The sequence below is a fragment of the Tenrec ecaudatus genome, chromosome 6 (assembly GCF_050624435.1).
Source record: "Tenrec ecaudatus isolate mTenEca1 chromosome 6, mTenEca1.hap1, whole genome shotgun sequence".
NCBI lineage: Eukaryota > Metazoa > Chordata > Mammalia > Afrosoricida > Tenrecidae > Tenrec > Tenrec ecaudatus.
This window is the reverse complement of record NC_134535.1, coordinates 103877112-103898283: the sequence shown is the minus strand read 5'-3', so window position 1 is coordinate 103898283 and position 21172 is coordinate 103877112. Positions and strand designations below refer to the sequence as shown.

The window sequence follows — 21172 nt, the reverse complement described above, 5'->3', positions numbered from 1 at the left end:
CTATTCTGAGTTTTCCCTTTTCCTCAAAGTTGGATAACTGTGATGTGCCTTGGTGATTTCTTCTTGGGTTTTAATCTAATTTGTGTCCTCTCTGCTTCCTGTATGATTGTCTGATTATCATTCATTAAGTTGGGGAAGTTTCTTTAGTTGTTGACTTCTTGTGTCTCATTCTGTTATTCCTATTATTTGAAATTTATTCCTCTTCATAGCGTCTGTCATTGAGCTCAAGTTTTCTTCCGCCTCTTTGATCATCTTGTTTGACTGTCTTTCCCGTTTGTTGAAGTCTGCCTGGTGGTCCTCAAGATCACTGATATGATTCTTCGCCTCTTCTAGTCTGTTGGTGAGATCTGTTTACTTGGATTTTGCTTCTGTAACCTCTCCTCTTAACTCTGGTGGCTTTACTTTGGTGTGGACTTCATCCCATCGACCATGGACTTTATCTCATCAATCTTTGTATCCTTATTGTATATTGCTTCCCTCATAGCCTATATGACTCCAAGAAGCATTCTGAGGATTTCTTTTTGTGACAGATCAACTTATGCTTTTTCTATGAGTATTGTTATGTTTAGGACTACCTCCAGCATTGCATTTTGTTTCTCCTGTTTTCTAGTTGAGGGTATTGAGGTAGTTTGAAGTTTTTGTGTTGCTTTGGTGATACTCAGTGCCATAATCCCAAAAGACTCAGGGCCCTGGTCTTTCTCTGTGGCTTGGGGCCTACCTATGGCCCATATAAGGCTACTACGCAAGGTAGGTGTCGTGGCAGTTTGATGGCTGGTAGCATTGGGAGTGTTCAAAAGATGGCCTGTGGCCAGTGACTGTGTGTATTCTTCTGGACCAGGCCCATGTGTGCCTATGGTGTGTCTTTGGGACTGGGCTGGGCTGGGCAGCACACTACTGGGCTGGGTTGTGCTGCGGGTAGGGGAGCATGAGGGGGGTGGGGCAGCAAATCTGGCACAGAAGCCACGTGTTTGCAGAGGACCATGGGTAATCCTTGGGGGTTGGTCACTGCCTGGTGGAGAGTGCAGAGCCTTGTCAATGCTGCAGGAAATCCCAGCTGTCAGGGGTGGGCCAGCAGAGAAGCTGTGTGGTCATGGCATTACTGTGTGTAGGTCCTTGGGGTGGAAGCAATGTAGTGGAGAAGCTATGGTTCTACAGCTGCTGTGCTGGAAACTTCAGGGTTGGAGGTGGCCTGGCAGAGAAGCCACTAGTCCAGGACAGGCTCACCAGAGGGCTGCGGTGTCCAGTTCTGCCCTGGGAGACACTGCAGGAGTCCGTGGATGGGTTCTGCCTGCACCTGTAAGAGCCACAGTCTCTAGCTTTGGCAGGATCTGGCCTCAGGCTAAAGGGTGATGGTTGGACTCCATGCAGTTATCACAGCTGTTCAAGCCCCGCACAGATAGCTGTCAGGCTCCAGCTGCAGTGGCACAGGCTGCAATTAGTAGGTAAGTGAAACCTGGGCAAAGGTGCCTGAGCTACTGTGGGCAACAGTGGGGGTGGGTTCCAACCGTGGCATTATGGCCACTGGCTGACCGTGCGTAGACCTGCTTGTTGGCCGGCTTGCCTCAGGCGGGCTATGGATGGGGTCTAGCTGGGACTGTGGCCTGGTGGTGGGAGGGTACCAGGTGTGGGTCAGGAGAAGAGGTCTGCTCACGGTTGTGAATGCATCAGGTGAACTTAGGGCAGAGCCTAGGGGCACCAGGACATGGTTAACTGTGAGACAAGGTCACTTCCTTGCCTAGGGAATACTCTGCATTGCTACAGGAGTTAATTCATTTTACCTGAACCCCCACTCTGTCTCCTAATTGGTGAATTTACTGATCTGCACGGAGCTCTTAATGCAAGCTGCTTACCTGGGTATCATCTTACAGGAAGTGTCCTTTATTTTTATATCACCCTTTTTAACCACTGAGGGTTTATTTAGCCTTGTGGATGAAATGAGTATCTGACTTAATATTTTTCTAAACAGATAACCCATTCTAGTACATATTTGTTGAAAATTAACTGCATTCCTCCAACACTCTGTCATTAAGTTTCCTCTTAAAAGGCTAGCACATGCTTTCTTGTGGGTAAGGTTGTTCTTAGGTATTTTACAAAATGTTGCTCAAAATTTTTTTAACAGTATTATTTTTTCCCATTTCTAAATGTATATCTTTAGAATCAATATATTTTTAAAATCATTTTATTGGGGCTCATGCACCTCTTATCACAACCCACATATACATCAATTGTGTAAAGCCCACTTATACATTCGTTGCCGTCATCATTCTCAAAACTCTCACTTTGCGCTTGGGCTCCTGGTATCAGCCCCTCATTTTTCATTTGCCCACCCCACCCCCCTCACTCCCCACTCCCCCTTCCCTCATGAACTCTAGATAATTTATAAATTATTATTTTATCTTATCTTATACTGCCAGGCATCTCCCTTCATCCACTTTTCTGTTGCCCATCTACCAAGGAGGAGGTTATCTGTAATTTATTCCCCCTTCCTACCCTCCCTTCCCTCCCGATTTTGCCACTCTCACCACAAGTACTGAGGGGTTCATCTGTCCTGGATTCCCTGTTTCCAGTTCCCATCGGCACCACTGTGCCTCCTCTGGTCTAACCAGGTTTGCAAGGTAGAATTGGGATCATGATAGTGGGAGGGAGGAAGCGTTTAAGAACTAGAGGCAGGTTGTGAGTTTCATTGTTGCTACATTGTACCCTGAGTGACTCATCTCCTCCCCAAAACCCCTCTGCAACTGATGTCCAGTTGTCTATAGGTCGCATTGGGTCTCCATCACGCACTCCCCTCATTCACGATGATCTGATTCCACACCCCCTTTGGTGCTTGATAACCTGGTCCCCTAGACCCTTCGTGATCACATATGCTGGTGTGCTTCTACCATGTGGGCTTTATTGCTTCTGGGCTAGATGGCCACTTGTTTGCCCTCAAGTCTTTAAGACCCCAGACGCTATATCTCTCGATAGCCGGGCACCATCAGCCTCTTCACCACACTTATGCACACATCCGTCTTCAGTGTTTATATGGGGAAGGTGATCACACAATGATGGTTTTTGTTCTCCGGTGTCTGCTACCTGATCCCTTCTACACCTCGTGATCTCACAGGCTTGTGTGCTTCTTCCCTGTGGGATTTGTTGCTTCCCAGCTAGATGGCTGTTTATCGTCAAGCCTTTAAGACCCTAGACGCTATATTTTTTGATAGCCGGGCAACATCAGCTTTCCCCACCATGTTTGTCCATGCACATGTTTGTCTTAAGTGATCATGTCGGGAAGGTGGGTATAATGGAATGGCCATTTAGCTGAGCAAAGTGCTCTTGTATTGTTTGCGCATGAGGAGGCCCAGTGTCCACCTGCTACCCTAGTACTAAACCTATAAATATATGCACATCAGTCTATTTACCCCACAATCATAAATATATTTACATATGTACATGCCTGTATTTAGGCCTCTATGTATGCCCTTTGCCTCCCACTCCTTTCCTCTATTTCCTTATGCTTTCCTCCTGTCCAATTACCATATTCAGCCTTCATTCTGGTTTCAGTAATTCCTCTTGGTTACATTGCCCTTGGTCACTCCCTACCAGTCCTCCCATCCCCTCCCTGCCACTGGTTTTGAACCTCTCATTGTTCCCTTGTCCCTGGGTTGGCCAACACCTCCTCCCTACCCCCACCTCCCACTCTCCCATGCCCCCCCCCCCCCCCCCGGGGCCATTGGTCCAGTTGTTTTCTTCTCCAAATTGTTTATCCAGCCTATCTTATCTAGGTAGACCTGCAGAGCAATAAAATGCACATAAAATTGCGGATGGCCTGGACAGCACCAAACAAAGTGACACATAAGAACATGGCGATGGTGGCAGCAACACTGACAAACTAAAACAAAAAAGCCACTGACATACAAAATCTAAGCGAAGAAAAAAACGAAAAATAACTTTAGAATTTTTTTTAAAAAGAAAGAAACGCCTCTTAATAGTTCAAGGTCTGTTTGTTGACCTTTAGGAGTGTTTTCCGGAGGAGTCTGATGGGGTGCCACGTCCTGGCCCCAAAGTCCATCCTTGATACTCCCTCGGGACCTCCTTGCTTTGCTTCCCCTGCCGCTCTATTGCATGCCCTCAGTGTTTTGCCTCAGTGTGGTGGGGTGAGCTCAGTCACACACCCCACACTGTGTCTCCGGTGCTATCCCATGTGGGGCCATGTGCAGGATGTCACATCTCTAAGTGGGGCTGGCCTTACGGTCCTCTTTGCATTGGCCGCTCCGTGCCGGGCTATCATCCTCTGAGCTTGGTGGGCCCTGGTGTGCACCACTACCTTCCTCCCTCTTCATTTGCTTCAGCATCCTTCTGGGTATGGTCGGTCAGTTCTTTAACCTCACCAGATGATCTATTTTCATTTTCTGTGGCACTCCCTTCCATGGTGGGAGTCAGGCTGATTCTGGTTGGGGCTGGGCCTCTACGTTGCCCTCCTGATTTGGTGCATCATGGTAGGGTCTGTATGCAACTTCCAGTTCTGTGGGGACACAACCAATACTCTCCCCCTGGGTGGATTAGTGCCCTGTTTCCCGTGTCATCAACTCAGTTTCTCCCCACCCCGATTTTCTCTCCTCCTGCCCTCCTTTCCCTTCTTTATGTTGGACTGTCATGTACCTCCCTGGGTGTGGTCTGCCCTCCCCCCAACTACCTATTCTTCCACCCGTTTATTGTGAGATAAGTGTCTATTCTTCTGTACCTGCTGTGTTGATTGTACTTAACCTCAGGGGACGCATGTTATACCTGTCCTTTTGAGATTGGCTTACCTCACTTAACATGATTCCTTCCAGCTCTTCGCGTGAAACGACTCGTTTCATGTGATTGTGCTTTTCAGTGCTGCATAGAACTCCATTGTGTGTATGTGCCAGAGTTTACTAATCCACTCGTCTATCGATAGAAACTTAGGCTGTTTCCAAGTCTTTGAGATTGTGAATTGTGCCACAATAAACATTGGAGCACAGATGACTGGTTGTGTTTTATTTGTTGCTTCCACCGGGTGAATGCCCAGTAGAGGGATGACTGGGTCATTAGGTAGATCACTTTCCATTTTCCTTAAGTATCTCCAGATTGCTTTCCACAGTGGCTTTACATATCTACATGACCGCCAGCACTGGAGCAGGGTTCCTACTTCACCGCAACCCCTCCAGCACTTGTTGCTCTCTGATTTACTGCTTTGTGCTAGCCTCAGGGGTGTTAGGTGGTATCTCATGGTTGTTTTGATTTGCATTTCTGTTATGGCTAATGATCTGGAACACTTTCTCATATGTTTGTTGGTCATATGGGTCTCCTCCCTAGTGAAAGTTCTTTTCAGTTCTTTTGCCCACTTCCTTAGGGGGGGTTAACTGTTTTTTCCTCTTTTTGCAGGACATGAGGGTGTTAAACATTTTAGTAATGAGCACTTTGTCCAATGTGTCATTACTAAAAGTCCTCTCCCAGTCTGTGGGTTGTCTTGTCACCCTCTTGGTGAAGTCTTTTGAGGTGCACAGGTGCTTTATTATTAAATCCCATTTGTCGATTTCCAGTTTACCTTTGTGTGTAACTTTCCCTTTTGCAGTGAGCCTATGAATTCCCTGGGCCAGTTCCCTGAGGTTTGTCCGATTCCCTCCTTGATGGTCCTGATGATTTAGGGTTTAACTTCTAGGTCTGTGATCCACCCTGAGTTTATTCTTGTGCATGGGGTGAGGTAAACGTCTTGTTTCATTTTTCTACATGTGGATATCCATTGTTTCCAGCACCACTTGTTAAAAATGGCATTGGCTTCCCACTTGATGGTTCTGCAACCCTTGTTGAAGATCAGTTGTCTATATGCTGATGGTTTTATTCCTGGGCTTTCTATTCTTTTCCACTGGTCTGTCTGTCATTGTGCTAGTACCATGCTGTTTTGACCAATATAGCTGTGTAATAGGCATTAAAATCAGGTAGGGCGAGTCCTCCAATTGTGTCCTTCTTCTTGAGGAGTTCTCTGCTAATTCTGGGTTTCTTCCCTCTCCATATGAAATTGGTGATCAGTTTTTCCAATTCTTTGAAGAAGGTTGACGGTATTTGAATTGGTTTAGCATTGAATTTGTAAAGTGCTTTAGGTAAAATTGTCATCTTTACTATGTTAAGCCTTCCAATCCATGGGCAGAGGATGTTCTTCCATTTGTGGAGGTCGCTTTTGGTTTCCTGTATGTAGTAGGGTCTTATAGGATTCCTTGTATAGGTCTTTAGTTTCTTTTGTTAAATATATTCCTAGGTCTTTCAGTTCTTAGCTACTGTGAAGGGTACTTCCTTCTTAATCCCCTCTTCCATGGTCCTTTCTGATGTGTATAGAAAACCTACTGACTTCTGTTTATTGATCTTCTATCCTGCCACTTTTCCATATTCCTCTATTGCTGTAAGTACTCCTTTTGTGGAGCTTTTGGGGTTTTCAATATACAGGATCATGTAGTCTTCAAATAGCAATAGTTTCACCTCCTCCTCTACCATTTAGATCCCTTTGATGTCCTTCTGCTATCTTATGTTGTTAGCTAGAACCTCCAGAATGATGTTGAAATGAAGTGGGGTGAGGGGGCATCCTTGTCTTGTGCCCTTTTTCAGTGGGATTGTTTTTGGTTTTTCTCCATTAACTATGATGTTGGCTGTTGGCCTTTCATAGATAGCATGTATCAACTTGAGGAACTTACCTTCCAATCCTATCTTCATGAGTGTCTTAATTAGGAATGGGTGTTGGATGTTGTCAAAAGCTTTTTCTGCATCTGATTATCATCATATGGTTTTATCCTTTTTCTTCTCGATGTGGTGTATAATGTTGATGGATTTTTGGATGTTAAACCATCCTTGCATCCCTGGGATGAATCCTACCTGGTCTTGGTGGATGATATGTTTTGTATACTTTTGTATTCTATTGGCCAATATTTTGTTAAGGATTTTTGTATCTATATTCATTAGAGATATTGGTCTGTAATTCTCTATACCTATGGGGTCTTTGCCCTGTTTGGGTATCAAAGTAATGCTGGCTTTGTAGCATGAGTTTGGGAGTTTGCCGTCCTTTTCTATGCTATGGAATACTTTGTGGAGGATCAGTGTTAAGTCTTCCTTGAATGCTTGGTAGAATTCTGCTGTGAAGCTTTCTGGCCCAGTGGCTTTTTTTGTTGGTAGGTTCCTGATGACCCTCTCTATTTCTTCTTTCACTGTGGGTTTGTTGAGGTTCTTGACCTCTGTCTGAGTTAATCTAGGGAGAGACTGTTTTTCCAAATATTTATCCAGGTCTTCCATGTTTCTGAATTTATTAGAATGCAGACCTTCATAGTAATTCATGGTTATCCTTTTAATCCCATTGGGGTCTGTTATTGCCTCTGTTTCATCCCTCATCCTGACTAGTGATATTTTCTCCTTTCTATCCTTGGTCAGATTTGCCAGCAGGCTTTCTATTTTGTTTATCTTTTTGTAGAACCAGCTGTTAGCTGCATTTATTTTTTGCATTGTCCTCTTGTCTTCCCACTGGTTTAACTCTGCACTGATTTTTTTATGATTTCTTTTCTTTTGCTATTGGTGGGTTGTTCTGCTAACTCTGTTCTAGTTGTTGGAGATTTTGTGTTAACGTATCTGTCATACGCCTCTCTTCTTTTTTCATATATGCATTCAATGATATCAAACTACCTCTGATAACTGCCTTCACAGTATCCTATAAGTTTTGATACGTGTATTCTCGTTCTCATTAGTTTCTAGAAACTTCTTAACATCCTCTCTAATCTGGGCCTGTACCCATTCATGTCGCAGGAGATCGTTGTTCATCCTCCAATTGGTTGCCCTTGCTTTTCTGGACGTCCTCTTATTAATCTCCAGCTTAATGGGATGGTGATTTTAGAAAGACATCTGGATAATATCTATGTGTTTAATTTTACTCAGGCTTGACTTAATTAGGAATGGGTGTTGTGGTCTATTCTTGAAAAAGATCCATGTGGGCTTGAGAAGATTGCGAATCTTTTGCATTTGGATGGAAAGCTCTATAAATGTCTAGCAGATCTTATTGCCTAATTACTTTGTTTAGCTACAGGGTCTCTTTGCTGAACTTCTTTCCCAATGATCTGTCTTTTTCTGATAGTGGAGTGTTAAAGTCACCTATTATGATTGTTGTATCCATGATTTCTTTTTTCAGCTTTTTAAGTTTGTTTCACAAAATTTGCCGCACCATTATTAGGTGCGTAAATATTCAATATGCTAACTGCTTCTTGGTTTACTGAGCCTTGGAGCATTATGTAGTGTCCCTCCTTGTCTCTTTTTACAGTTTGGACCTTGAGATCTGCTTTGTTGGAGATTAAGATAACCTCCCCTGCTCTTTTTGAGTTACCATTTGATTGGTATACTTCCCACCAGCCTTTTATTCTTAGCATATTTTTGTCTGTGCACTTAAGATGTGTCTCTTGCAGGCAACAGACTGATGGATTATGTTTTCTGAGCCAGTCCTCCAGTTGTTTTTTAAATATACAAATTGAGTCCATTGGTATCCAGAGTTAATATCACTATCTGTGGATTCATAGTTGTCATACCCTGCCTTGTGTTTTGGGTGTTTAACTATCTCCCTTCATATCTCCCTGTGTTTGAGTGGAGAGTTTCTATCTTGTCTACTTTTCCCTCTGAGACCCTGTTGTCCTGGTAATTGTTCCTGGTATGTTGGTTTCTAGATGGAGATGGGCTGGGTTATATGGTGGTCTCCTGTTTGTTCTTGGTGGAGGTTGATCCTCTGGCCATAGTGAGTCAGCAGTATCTTCTGCAGCGTCGGGTGACTTGCTGTATATTCTTTGAGTCTTTCCTTGTAGTAGAAGACCCTTAACTCACCATCTATCTTAATGGATAGCTTGGAAGGATACAGGATTCTGGGAGAGGTGTTTTTTTCTTTTAGCTTTTGTAGGATGTTGCTCCACTCTCTCCTCCTCTTCATGGTATCTGCATACTCTTACCTACGCTCCTTTGTATGTGACTGTCTTCCATTCTCTTGTTGCTCCTAAAATTTTCTTTTTCCTGGAAGTTGGATATTTTTACTCTTATATGTCTTGGCATGTTCCTCTTGGGGCTAGTCTAGCTGGAGTCCTTTCTGCTTCCTGTATTAACTCCTGGTTCTCACTTGTTAGGGTAGGAAAGTTTTCTTCCAGAAATTCCTTTGCTATCTTGGCTGTCAACTTGTGTGTTATGTTGTGCTCTGGTAAACCAATTATTCAGATATTGTTTCTATTCATAGCATCTGTTATTGATCTCAGGTTATCTTCTGCTTCTTTAACTTTCCTATCTGACTGTCTTTCCTGCTTCCTAAGGTCTGTTTGAGTGTCCTCGAGATCACTGATACGGTTCTCTGCCTCCTCAAGCCTAATTGTCTATTCTGTGACCTTGTGTGTGGCTAGAATCAATATTTTAAGGCATACATTTTAAGCTTTAAATTGAACTTTTTATTTAAATATAATTTCTTTACTTTTCACTAATCTAGATCTTTAGTGATGGTAAGTTAAAATTAGAGAAGAAAACTCATACTGTTGAGATGTTTAAAGTTTGGTGGAAGCTTGGCTGGGCTAACAAAACCTAAGACTTAGGGCCTCTACTCAAGCACTCCCTCAATGCATAAATATTTTATTCTATTAAATTGGCATTCTATGATGCTCACCCTCCTGACACAATTGCTGAAGCCAAATTAGGTGAACAAGCAAATGTGGTGAAGAAAGCTGATGGTGCTCTGCTATCAAAAGAGATAGCGTCTGGGGTCTTAAAGGTTTAAAGGTAAACAAGGAGTCATCTAGCTTAGAAGCAACAACACCCACATGGAAGAACACACCAGCCTGTGTGATCACGTGATTCTGAAGGGATCACTTATCAGGCATCAAAGAACGAAAAATCATATCATTGCGTGCACACCTCCATGAAAGATTGCTGAGGACAAGCGGGTGCATAAGCAAATGTGGCGAAGAAAGCTGATGGTGCCCGACTATCAAAAGAGATAGAGTATGGGGTCTTAAAGGCTTGAAGGTGAACAAGCGGCCATCTAGCTCCAAAGCAACAAAGCCCACTTGGAAGAAGCACACCAGCCTGTGCAATCACGAGTGGTGGAAAGGATCAGGTATAAGGCATCATCAGTAGAAAAAAAAAAAAATCTTACCATAGTGAATGAAGGGGGAAGTGCAGAGTGGAGACCCAAAGCCCTTTGTCGGCCACTGGAGATCCCCTCACAGAGTGGTCTAGGGGAGGAGCTGAGTCAGGGTGCAATGTAGCACTGATGAAGAATACAGCTTTCCTCCAGTTCCTAAATGCTTCCTCCCCCACAACTACCATGATTCGAATTCTGCCTTGCAAGTCTGGATAGAGCAGAGGATGTACACTGGTGCAGATAGGAGCTGGAGGCACAGGGAATCCAGGGTGGGTGATACCTTCAGGACTAGGGGTGTGAGGGGTGATACTGGGAGGGTAGAAGGTGAGTGGGTTGGAAAGAGGGAACCGAATACAAGGATCTACATGTGACCTCCTCCCTGTGAGACGGACAACAGAAAAGAGGGTGAAGGGAGACGCTGGACAGGGAAAGATATGGAAAAATAATAATTTATAACTTATCAAGGGCTCATGAGGGAGGGGGAGTAGGGAGGGAGGGGAAAAAGAGAACTTGATGCAAAAGGCTTAAGTGGAGAGCAAATGCTTTGAAAATGATGAGGGCAAAGAATGTACAGATGTGCGTTATATATTTGATGTATGTATGGATTGTTATAAGAGTTGTATGAGTCCCTAATAAAATGTTTTAAAAAATAAAATAATAAAGCACACACAAAAAAATTAACAAAATAAAGTTAACTTGTAAAGTGATCAAAACAAGTGGAATTTAAAAAAAACCTTTTTTGCATATATACTTAAAGATCTGTTTTTGAAACTTAAGATAACTCTAAATAATAGTTCCGTTTTTAACCCAAATGAAATTATTGTATATGAAATACACATATAATGTTATATCGATTTCATTTCAGCTATTCATCATCGTTACAGAATCCCCACAAAATGTGTTTAGCCCTTTTTGCCTGGTACAGCTTTACTTTCATTACAAAGATGCATAAGACATACATTTTATTCCAATTTGGTCTTTCAACAGGTTTCACATGTATGTGTAATTAAAATGGAAGGGTCACAATAAATAGTTTAAATTATATAATTTCTGAAAGATGTGTTTTCTTATTTGACGTACAAGTCTAGATTTTGATGTTAAACTGATTATATCTGCTTAAGAGAAACCTGATGTGTTAACTCCTCTATGTTGTAACATCTTCAGCTTAATAGACTTTTATTCAAAATAGTTGCTCCCAAGTTATTAGTGTGAATAATTTCTGTTATTTTGCATTTACTAACACTTTCATGTTTCAAAACATTCTTCTATCTACATGAAGCTTCCCAAAGGAGCCCTGCTGGTACAGAGGTTACACATGCAGCCAAATGAAAGGACAGCAGTTTGAGCCCATCATTTGAGGGAGAAAGATGAGATATTCTGTTTTAGTAAAGGTTTTCAGCTTTGGAAACAGTATGGGACAGTTCTACTCTGTCCTAAAGGATGGCTATTGCTGGAATTGACTCTACTTATAGCAGATTTGGGGTAGCATCCAAACTCTGCTTCCATCTAGAAAATTCTGGGTCAAGGTAAGCTATTACTTTTTTTTTTTTTAAAGATGCTACCTTATCCTAAATAGAGGAAAGGAGTAGGAGGCAAAGGGCATACATAGAAGCCTAAATACAGACATGTACATATGTAAATATATTTATGACTATGGGGGAAATAGACTTATATGCGTATATTTATAGGTTCAGTAGTAGGGTAGCAGGAAGGCATTGGGCCTCATCGCGCACACTCCCTCAATACAATAGCACCTTGCTCAGCTAAACAGTTATTCCATGATACTCACCTTCCTGACATGATCGCTGAAGACAGACGTGTGCATAAGCAAACATGGTGAAGAAAGCTGATGGTGCCCGGCTATCAAAAAGAATAGCCTCTAGGGTCTTAAAAATTTGAAGGCAAACAAGCGGCCATCTAGCTTGGAAGCAGCAAAGCCCACAGAGAAGAAGCACACAAGCTTAAGTGAATGCAAGCTGTTGAACGGGCCAGGTAGCAGACACCAAGGAACAAAAACCATCATTGTGTGATCACCTTCCCCACATAAACACTGAAGACGAATGTGTGCATAAGTAAGTGTTGTGAAGAAGGCTGATGGTGCCCGGCTAATGAGAGATATAGCGCCTGGGGCCTCAAAGGCTTGAAAGTAAACAGGCGGCCATCTAGCCCAGAAGCAACAAAGCCCACATGGAAGCAGCACACCAACATGTGTGATCATGAAGGGCCGAGGGGACCAGGTTTCAAACAACAAAGGCGGGGGGGGGGGGGGAAGCACATCATATCGTGAATGAGGGGAGTGTGTGATGGGGACCCAATGCCCATCTGTAGACAGCTGGACATCCCTTGCAGAGGGGTTGTGGGGAGGAGATGAGTCACTCAGGGTTCAGTGTAGCAATAATGAAACTCACAACCTACCTCTAGTCCTTAAATGCTTCCTCCCCTCCGACTATCATGATCCCAATTCTACCTTGCAAACCTGGTTAGACCAGAGGATACACAGTGGTACAGTTGGGATCTGGAAACACAGAGAATCTAGGACAGATGAACCCCTCAGGACCAACGGTGAGAGTGGCGATACTGGGAGGGAAGGGGGTGTAGAAAGGGGGAACCGATCTCGGGGATCTACATATAACCTCTTTGCGGGTTGGGCAACAGGAAAGTGGGTGAAGGGAGATGACGGGCAGTGTAAGATAAGATAAAATAATAATTTATAAATTATTAAGGGTTCGTGAGGGAGGGGGGAGGGGGAAGCAAAGGGAAGGGAAAAAATGAAAATGGGCTGATTCCAGGAAGCCAAGCAGAAGGCAAATTTTGAGAATGATGAGGGCAATGAATGTATAAGGATGCTTTACTCAATTGATGTATGTATGGATTGTGGTAAGAGTTGTATGAGCCCCAATAAAATGATTTTTAAAAAAGATACTACCTTATCCTGATGCCATTAAACATTTAAATTGGATAACAGTTACTTGTTTTGATGCCAGGCTCACGAAGCAATCTTCTGATCCTAACTAAAGCTCCCCATGTAGCTGCCTACAAAGACAGAATGCAACTGACAGATGAGGCAAAGATCTGTTCCTATTATTGCTAGACTTCGTATTGAAAAAATAAATAAATCACCATTCTTTCTCATGAACTTCTTAGGATAACATGGCTCCCAGACTTTGATTGTCCCTGGGTAGTAGTAGAGTTGAGACCAAACTTTGTAACTTGGCCAAGTGAGCAGGACATTCTATGGTACTGGACCCCTCAGCGTCCAGGCAGCTGCCTTTCAAGTACACACCCCGAGTTCTCCATACCTCTTTTGTTCTGACGGTTTACACCTATTATGCATGGACCGCATAAGTCTAGAATTGATGTGTTACTCCTTTGGGCTTTTATCAAGATGCATTTTAAACGGTTTTGCTTGCCTTTTCACCATTTTCTTTTTGAGAAAAGTATATGGATCTTGGACATCTCTCCTTTGGTCTTGACCCTTACCCCTGAAATTGACAAATCAATTTGAAAATTTCCCCTCGGGTACCTGTCTTCTGGATATTTCTCTGTTCATTATTAAGGGCAAATCAGAAAGCACTCTAAAATCCTTAGGTGTATTCTTTGAGCTTTCTTTTCTTTTTTCTTTCTTTTGAAAATGTTTGTTGAAAGTAGAAACAGATTTTTGAAATTACAGAGTATTTAGAATATGTTATCTATGACCTTTTATTTTGTATACTTAAAAGAGGTTCCTTTGAACACCATGGATGGCTATTGTATGCAAAGGTAGATCCCAAGCTAGGGCTGCAAAAACCCTAGAGACCTTTGAGGTTGGGGGACCATAACATTCGAGGCAGTTGCTTCTCAACATGTCCTACATCAAGGCCTGTATATTCCTGAAAGCAGCAGTTCCATATTCTCTAACCTTCTCTGGGGCCAAAAGATGAGGCATTCTACTTCCACATCGGTTTAAATCTCGGAAACCCACAGGGGCAGTTCTGCCCGGTCCTCCAGGGTCACTGTGAGTGAGAATTGGCTTGATTGCAGGAGTGAACCCTTCCCTGAAGAAGTCTTTGCTCAATGTATGTCATCCTTTGGGGCCTCACAAATGTGTTCACTTTAAATGATCTTGGAGCTTTGGGAACAAAAGGCAATCTGAAGAAGCAAGATCAGGGCTTGTAGGGTGGATCGGATAAGATTCCCCAGAGAAATTCTCTTAGGACAACCATTTCTACCCTAGCAGAGTAGACGGGGTATTGTTAGGATGGAAAACAGTTCCTGAGCACCTTTCCTAGTTTTATTCCTTCCCTTGAGAATTTATTTTATTTTGAATTGAGTGTCAGGCTTACATTTCATCGTACCTGTCCAACCTCTTGTCCATTGCTTCATCTATCTCTGTTACCTTCAGCAACCTCCACAGTCTGTCCGTTTGTTAAGCAAGTCTTTTTCTTGGTATTTTTCCTGACAGTAGTCACATACAATGTTTGTCCTTTTTTGATTGATTAACTTTGATCAGATTACAGTCTCCACATCTACCCATATCATGAGGTGCTTTGTGGATTCCTGTGTTCTTTTAGGGATGCATAGTGTTTCTTTTGTGTATAAAGCAAAGTTTCTTTACCCATTCATCGAGTGTTTACAATTTCATGCTATTGTGAACACAGGAGTGCATATGTATCTTACTTCTTTAGGGGGTGTGCCCGGCAGAGAGCTTGCTAGAGTCTATGGATTTTCTAATCCCAGTTATTTGAGACACCACTTTCCATTAACAGTTATTCAACCAATGCAGTGTTCATTTTCTTGAAACTTCTTCCTAACCAGCTCCCATGATCATCTGGTATTCTTTGAGAATATTCCTTCTGAGTCCAAAAAATCAGTTGTTTTAATCTTCTAAGTCAGTGGTTCTCAACCTTCTTAATGTGGTGACCCTTTAATACAGTTCCTCGTGTTGTGGTGACCCCAACCATAAAATTATTTTCTTTGCTACTTTATAACTCATTTTGCTACTGTTATGAATCGGACGACCCCTCTGAAAGGGTTGTTCCACCCCCAAAGGGGTCACGACCCACAGGTTGAGAACTGCTGTTCTAAGTTGACCTCTCTGCCTTGAATTTAACTGGTGCTCAGTTTCCTTTGGAAGACACCGTTTTATTGGGCCTTTTTTTGTTGTTTTGAAGGTAACTCACAAGACTAGAACACGTGTTACTGAGAGAGCTGTTGTCCAGCTATGCACTGCTATTATAGACATATTTAGATGCATTTGTTCAGAACAAGCCCTCTCGTGTATGAACTGGACCCTAAAGAGCAAAACTTTGGGACTCACCTTTGTATCTGTACCCCTTTTGAGGATTTAGGGTGCTTCTTAGCATTTTTAGAGATGCTGAGAAGTACTGCAAGAAGAACCCTTTTTAATTTTGTATAATCTGGATTTCTTTAATTTATTTCTCAAATTCAGTCCACCACATCCCTCTGCTCCCAGCAAATTCTAATCAGCAAATGTAATTTGGGAGATGTTTGACTTTTCCTTCCTTGATTTCTGTGTATCTAATAAGCCTGAGCCTAGTGATTCTAAGATTTCCAAAAATGGTTTGGCATTTAGATAGCATTCCAAGAGTAGCAGTCTAATTCTCAGAATCATTGGGCCATGATAATTTTTTAGTTCTGTTTATTTTTATTGTTTATTTGGGGTTTTTAAATACTACCATTATTACTAAAGTATTTTTAAAATTTAAAATAGATGTTTAAATAAATGGCTTACATTTGTATAAGCCATTCTCAGATGTATTTTTTCTGGTGGTCTTAGAGTAGTTCTGTGAATAAGGTAGGACAAATATTAATAATCCTTTTCTAGAACAAAAGTCATTTGAGTTCAGAGTGTTGTGGTGATTTGATTAGCAGCTGTTAGGGATTGAATTGTGGTCCGCCATCCCTCTTCTCTTCCATCCCACTCCCCTTCAAAAGACAAAGTGCACACACATAGTAGGTAGCAAATCCTAATTGCTATGCTTGTAGTTATAATCTCATTTGGGAATGGGCTGTCTTTGTTATGTTTATGTGCAGTATTAGTGTAAGGCGTGCTTCCAATAAATGTCTTTGAAATTATAAAAAATTAAATAAGCAGTAGTTATGTTAATGTGCAGGATTAGTATAGGGTGTATTTTGAAAAAAAATGTTCTTCAAGATATAAAAGAGATTAAACAAAAAAAAGCAGACAGTTTGATAGATACCATGTAAAGATCACTAATGAGCTAAGGAACAAGGACTTCCTCCAGAGCTGACGCGGAGTGAACGTCTTCCCCTAGAGTTGGCACCCGAATTCACACTTCGAGCCTCCTACACCCTCCTATTTTTAAAAGCCACTCACTCTTGATATTTTGGCAGTAGACACCTAACACACCACCAGGGCCTGGATTAGATCTCTGAACTGTTCTTTTTACAGCTGTACTTGAGAGTCTAGCTCCTCTTCACGTATTGATCATCCCATTATCTGACATTGAACATTTGTGACCATTGTAAAAACGACCGATGAATTTGTGCATTAATGTTGTATGTCTGTTGTAATGAACGCAAGGTGAGATTAATAGTGGCTGTGCTGGTTAAGGTCATGTGTCACCTTAGTTGGGCTGTGATTCTCAGTGATTTGGCAGTTTTCTGTGGATGTAGTCATTCTCCATTTTCACATCCCCCTGATTCTTTGATTAACACCCTAGTCTTTGGACCATAACCATGTCCATAACTGACGATTTGGTATACTTTACTTTTTGCCTGTACTGCTCTTCATCCTTCCTTTTCCCAGTTGATGGGAAGAAGTTGGGACTTTGTACTCCAATAGTTACAGGCTTACAGATTTACAGGGCAGTTCTAATATGTCCTGTAGGGCCACCGTGAGTCTGCATCTCGATGGCAAGGAGTTTGATTTCTGGTTTTCTCCCATTTGATAAGTTGATCCTTTCATTCATTAGTATCTACAATATGCCAGAGATGATACTACAATGGTGAATATGAAAAAATGAATCAAGAAAATTCTTGTCTGCTATTATTGTTCCTAGTTTAATGGGGTATTTATATGCTGCAATGCCTGAAATTTGTTTGGTACAAATACTAAAAACACAAAAGAATGTCAAATGTCATGCCCCTCTGGCGAGTTCCTGCATTCAGAACATAACTGGTTCAAGGGTAGGTCATGTAAGGGCTGGAAGGACTCGAAAGGTCAGGAAGAGTGAGGGGTGAGGAAGGACAGCAGATGAGACTAGAAGGCACGTTGGAGACAGCACTTGGAGTCCCAAGACTAGATAGCTCTCTAGATTTGTAACTTTTCCAAGCTTTTCAACCCGGCAAGGCTGTTTGAAATGCAGACATGCATCGAAAGTGCCTCTCCCTTTAGTGAAATGCAGGCGTGCATCAAAAGTGCCTCTCCCTTTAGTCCTCATGGAAAAGGGAAAATCACTGACATGGATGTCCTAAAGCTCCTGGCATATACCAGACTCACCATGGTCGGCAGTGTGAAGCCACCAGCAGTTCTGCAGGAGAAAGACTAGGCTTTCTATTTCCCTAACCAGTTACAGACTTGGAAACCCACTGAGTAGTTGCTATCAGTCAGCATTGACTAGATGGCAGTGTGTGGAAGGTGCCTTTGTTTATCATGCTAAGTTCATTTGACTTGCTGCAGGAAGTGAGGGGTCATGGATGATTTTAAACAAGTGTCACCAGCTTGACATCATAGAAAGATTTAGAGTTTACCAGAGAGGAACTTCTTTATGATATCAAAACAATTACCGTATATACTCATGTATAAGCACAGAAAATATGCTGAAAAACGGGGGTTCAGCTTATACATGGGTCATTGGTACCCCAGCGAGGTGTAACATCTTGCAGGTGATTGTGTTCCTCCGCTGTTCATTCAAAGCCCCGCTGACACTGCAGGGCTTTGCATGTTGGTTTACTCACATCTAACCAATCAGAGCTGTCCTATGACGTGGATGGCTCCAATTCACAGAAGCACCCGTAGGGATGTGTCTGTGACTGCCTTACAGAAGCACCATAAGGATGTGTCTGTGGCTGTCTCTGTGTTAATTCACATCCTTCATTTCCCACCCTAGGCTTATACTTGAGTCGATCACTTTTTCTGGTAATAATTAGTTACCGCGGCTTATACTCGGGTGAGTATATATGGTAGTTAAATTTTAGACATAATGGATTTGAGTCCCAAGGATGTACTTTGAGCCATAAGCCCAGTAAGGCCTGAGGCTGAGTGTTTACCTTGTTCAACTGGGTCCTTTTAACCTGTACTCAGATAGTAACCCTGGTGGCAGAGCAGTGCCGCACTCACCTGCTATTAGGTCAGCAGTTCCAGCCCACTGGATGCTTCTTGGAGAAAGTGGTGGCAATCTGTGTCCAACACGATGGCAGCCTTGGAAATACTTGTGCGCAGTTCTGCTTTGAAATGTTGGGTTGCTCTGAGTCAAGACTGACTCCATGGCTGTGGTCTACAGTTGACTCATGGACAACAGGAGAGATTGGGGCAGTGACATCCCCTCCCTGCAGTCAGAACTCTGTATACAACTTTGACTCCTCTAAAACTTTACCAATAGCCTACTGTTGGCTGGAAGCCTTACATTTTTATATGCATTATAAATTGCATGCACATAAAAGCTATATTTTTAATATAAGATAAAAAGGGATTTTGAAAAAGTGCAAACTTTTCTCGCTTGCAGGTGGAGCTGCAGTGATAGCATCACCGATTTCCTTCTTTACAAAGGTCTTTATGCTGCATTTATTTTCTTGAGGTGGCCAGTAGCAGCACTGGAGCCTTAATCGACTGTATAGAGCAAGCTGTTCAACTTGACGTTTCTGTGCATCTTAACATTACTAGTGGCACTTTGTACAGATCCTATGCTGTTATTAAGGTTTCTAGGAATTTCACCCCACAAAAATACACTAGAACAGCAAGGGTTTGCTTATTACTGTGATGTGCAATTTGCTATTTACTGGAGAGATGAACTACTCACACAGTATAATTAGCCTTATGTGGCGTCTTAAGGAAAATCTGTGTAAAAGTTCCGACTCGTGTTGTACAAATGTTGACTGGACTGGCTTGCTCACCATTAAAAAACCCAAGAGAAGTCTTTCTGTCTCATTCTATCACCCCTGGAGTCTAGTCCAGTTCAGACCCATATCCAGGGGGCTGTGTTTCCATGTTGTTAGAGAGCCGTGTGGTGTAAATGGCACATTTGGGGTCGTGCTGTTCAGCTAGGAATGCAACTCTGGATCGGTACTTTTGGCCACTTGGATCTTCTCTAGGATGGGCTGCGCGGATCCCAGTTCGGGTAAGCCCCATCTTCTGTGGTGGATTATTCTCATCTTTTCTAGTTCAGATGTGCTGTAAGATAGACCCGCCTATTAAGATCAGTGCCTGTGTAGAGTGGCCACCCAAGTTCAGCCTAAGCAGCCATTCTGCTACATTCCTTATCTTAACTGCCGAAAGCCGCAGTTCTCAACCTGGAGGGGGGAGCATAACCCCTTTGGGGTCGAAGGACCGACCATTTTATAGGGGTCGACCGATTCATAACAGTAGCAAAATTACAGTGAAGAAGTAACAACAAAAGTAATTTTATGGTTGGGGGGTCACCACCACACGAGGAATTGTATTAAAAGGTGGCGGCATTAGGAAGGTTGAGAGTCATATGTTCTTCAAAATACCTTGTTTGGCTGGCTCAGTGGTTTTTCCCAGTCAGTGCCTGAGTGCCACACACCCACACCACACACACTCACTCACAGGATCATTAGTGGCTACCAGTCAAGGCTACAAAATTTCCTTATTGTCACTTGGCCTGCTGCCCAGTTCCTTCGTGCATTCGCGCATCCTTGGAGAATGGAATGGGCCTCACAGACTGGAGAAGTGTGCTAGTTTCGTCATGGTGCTCTCTGGAGTGGTGTGGAATTCAGAATGAAATGGGGTGGCCCTGGGGCTCCTGTTCAAAGCAGCTGTTTTTTAAAGAGTAGTTTTCCCTAAAACATATATACCTGCAAGAATTGCGTTAGACTGATGTTTATATCCACTTTTGCTTCAACACTACTTGTCCTATAGAATTTATAAGGCAGAAGTTACATTTTACACTTTAAGTGAACTGTGTTAGCTCTTAAGAGACAAGTTGTGGATAGGTCATAAATATTAGTAGAATCTTGATACTTATTTTCTAATCTGTAAAACCAGCCCCAAACAGATTGAACCTTTCTTGTTTTGAATACATGTAGAATCTGTTTAAATATAAATGTGCCTTTATTATATGCCGACTGCTGGGTCTTGACAGCAACTTACCCTTGAGTTCTGCCAGCCCCTAGGCTAATTTCTATTGCTGTGGGAATGGTTTGTCTTTCTCTTTCTTAACTAACATTTTGTTGTTTATAATGCAGAAAATTGGGATGTGTGTTAACTGTTTGGGGCAGGAGTTTTGTTGTTTTTAAGTAACAAACTGTTTTTAGAATGTGTTATAAGAGAAGTAAAGTTCAAAGTTTTTTAAATTTCTTAGCTGAATAATTTGTTATCCTATGTCTTTTCAGTTTTTGTTACTATGGCAATGACGGCAGGGACTACACCCAGCTTTCCTATGAGCAACCATACTCGGGAGAGAGTGACTGTGGCCAAGCTCACGCTGGAGAATTTCTACAGCAATCTAATACTACAGCACGAGGAGAGGGAAACCAGGTACAGTAGGCTAATCAAGATTCCCTGCGTCAATTTGTAAGCCATGTGCCACGCATGGAGTGCAAGCTGGTTTTCCATTCAGTAAGGAGAGGTTAGAAACAGTAGGAAACAGTAGGAAATGGTAGTAGGTCCCTGCCTGCAACTTTACGTTTCCTCAGCTTACCTAACAGTCCTCCTCATTACTGGTTTTGAGTTCGAAAAGTAACTTCTTGGGGGACCAAAAGTCCAGTGTACTCATGTAGATCACATTCAGTTGATGTTTTAAACAAAATTTTTCCAGCCATGAAATTAAGTAATACCTTTCTTTTAGAGGGATGCTATGTGAATCACTCACTGGCTTTAAATTCAAAAATGCT

General features: G+C 42.4%; 1 protein-coding gene across 5 annotated transcripts in view; it reads left to right on the top strand.

Moving 5' to 3' along the window:
- STK38L (serine/threonine kinase 38 like) overlaps positions 1-21172 on the top strand; it is a 108271-nt gene that overhangs the window by 59922 nt on the left and 27177 nt on the right. For all 5 annotated transcript variants that reach the window (XM_075551947.1, XM_075551946.1, XM_075551949.1 and 2 more), the window contains exon 2: positions 20672-20816. In XM_075551947.1, coding sequence (XP_075408062.1) covers positions 20683-20816 — 134 coding nt within the window. In that variant the 5' untranslated portion in view covers positions 20672-20682. The remainder of the gene's footprint in view (positions 1-20671; positions 20817-21172) is intronic.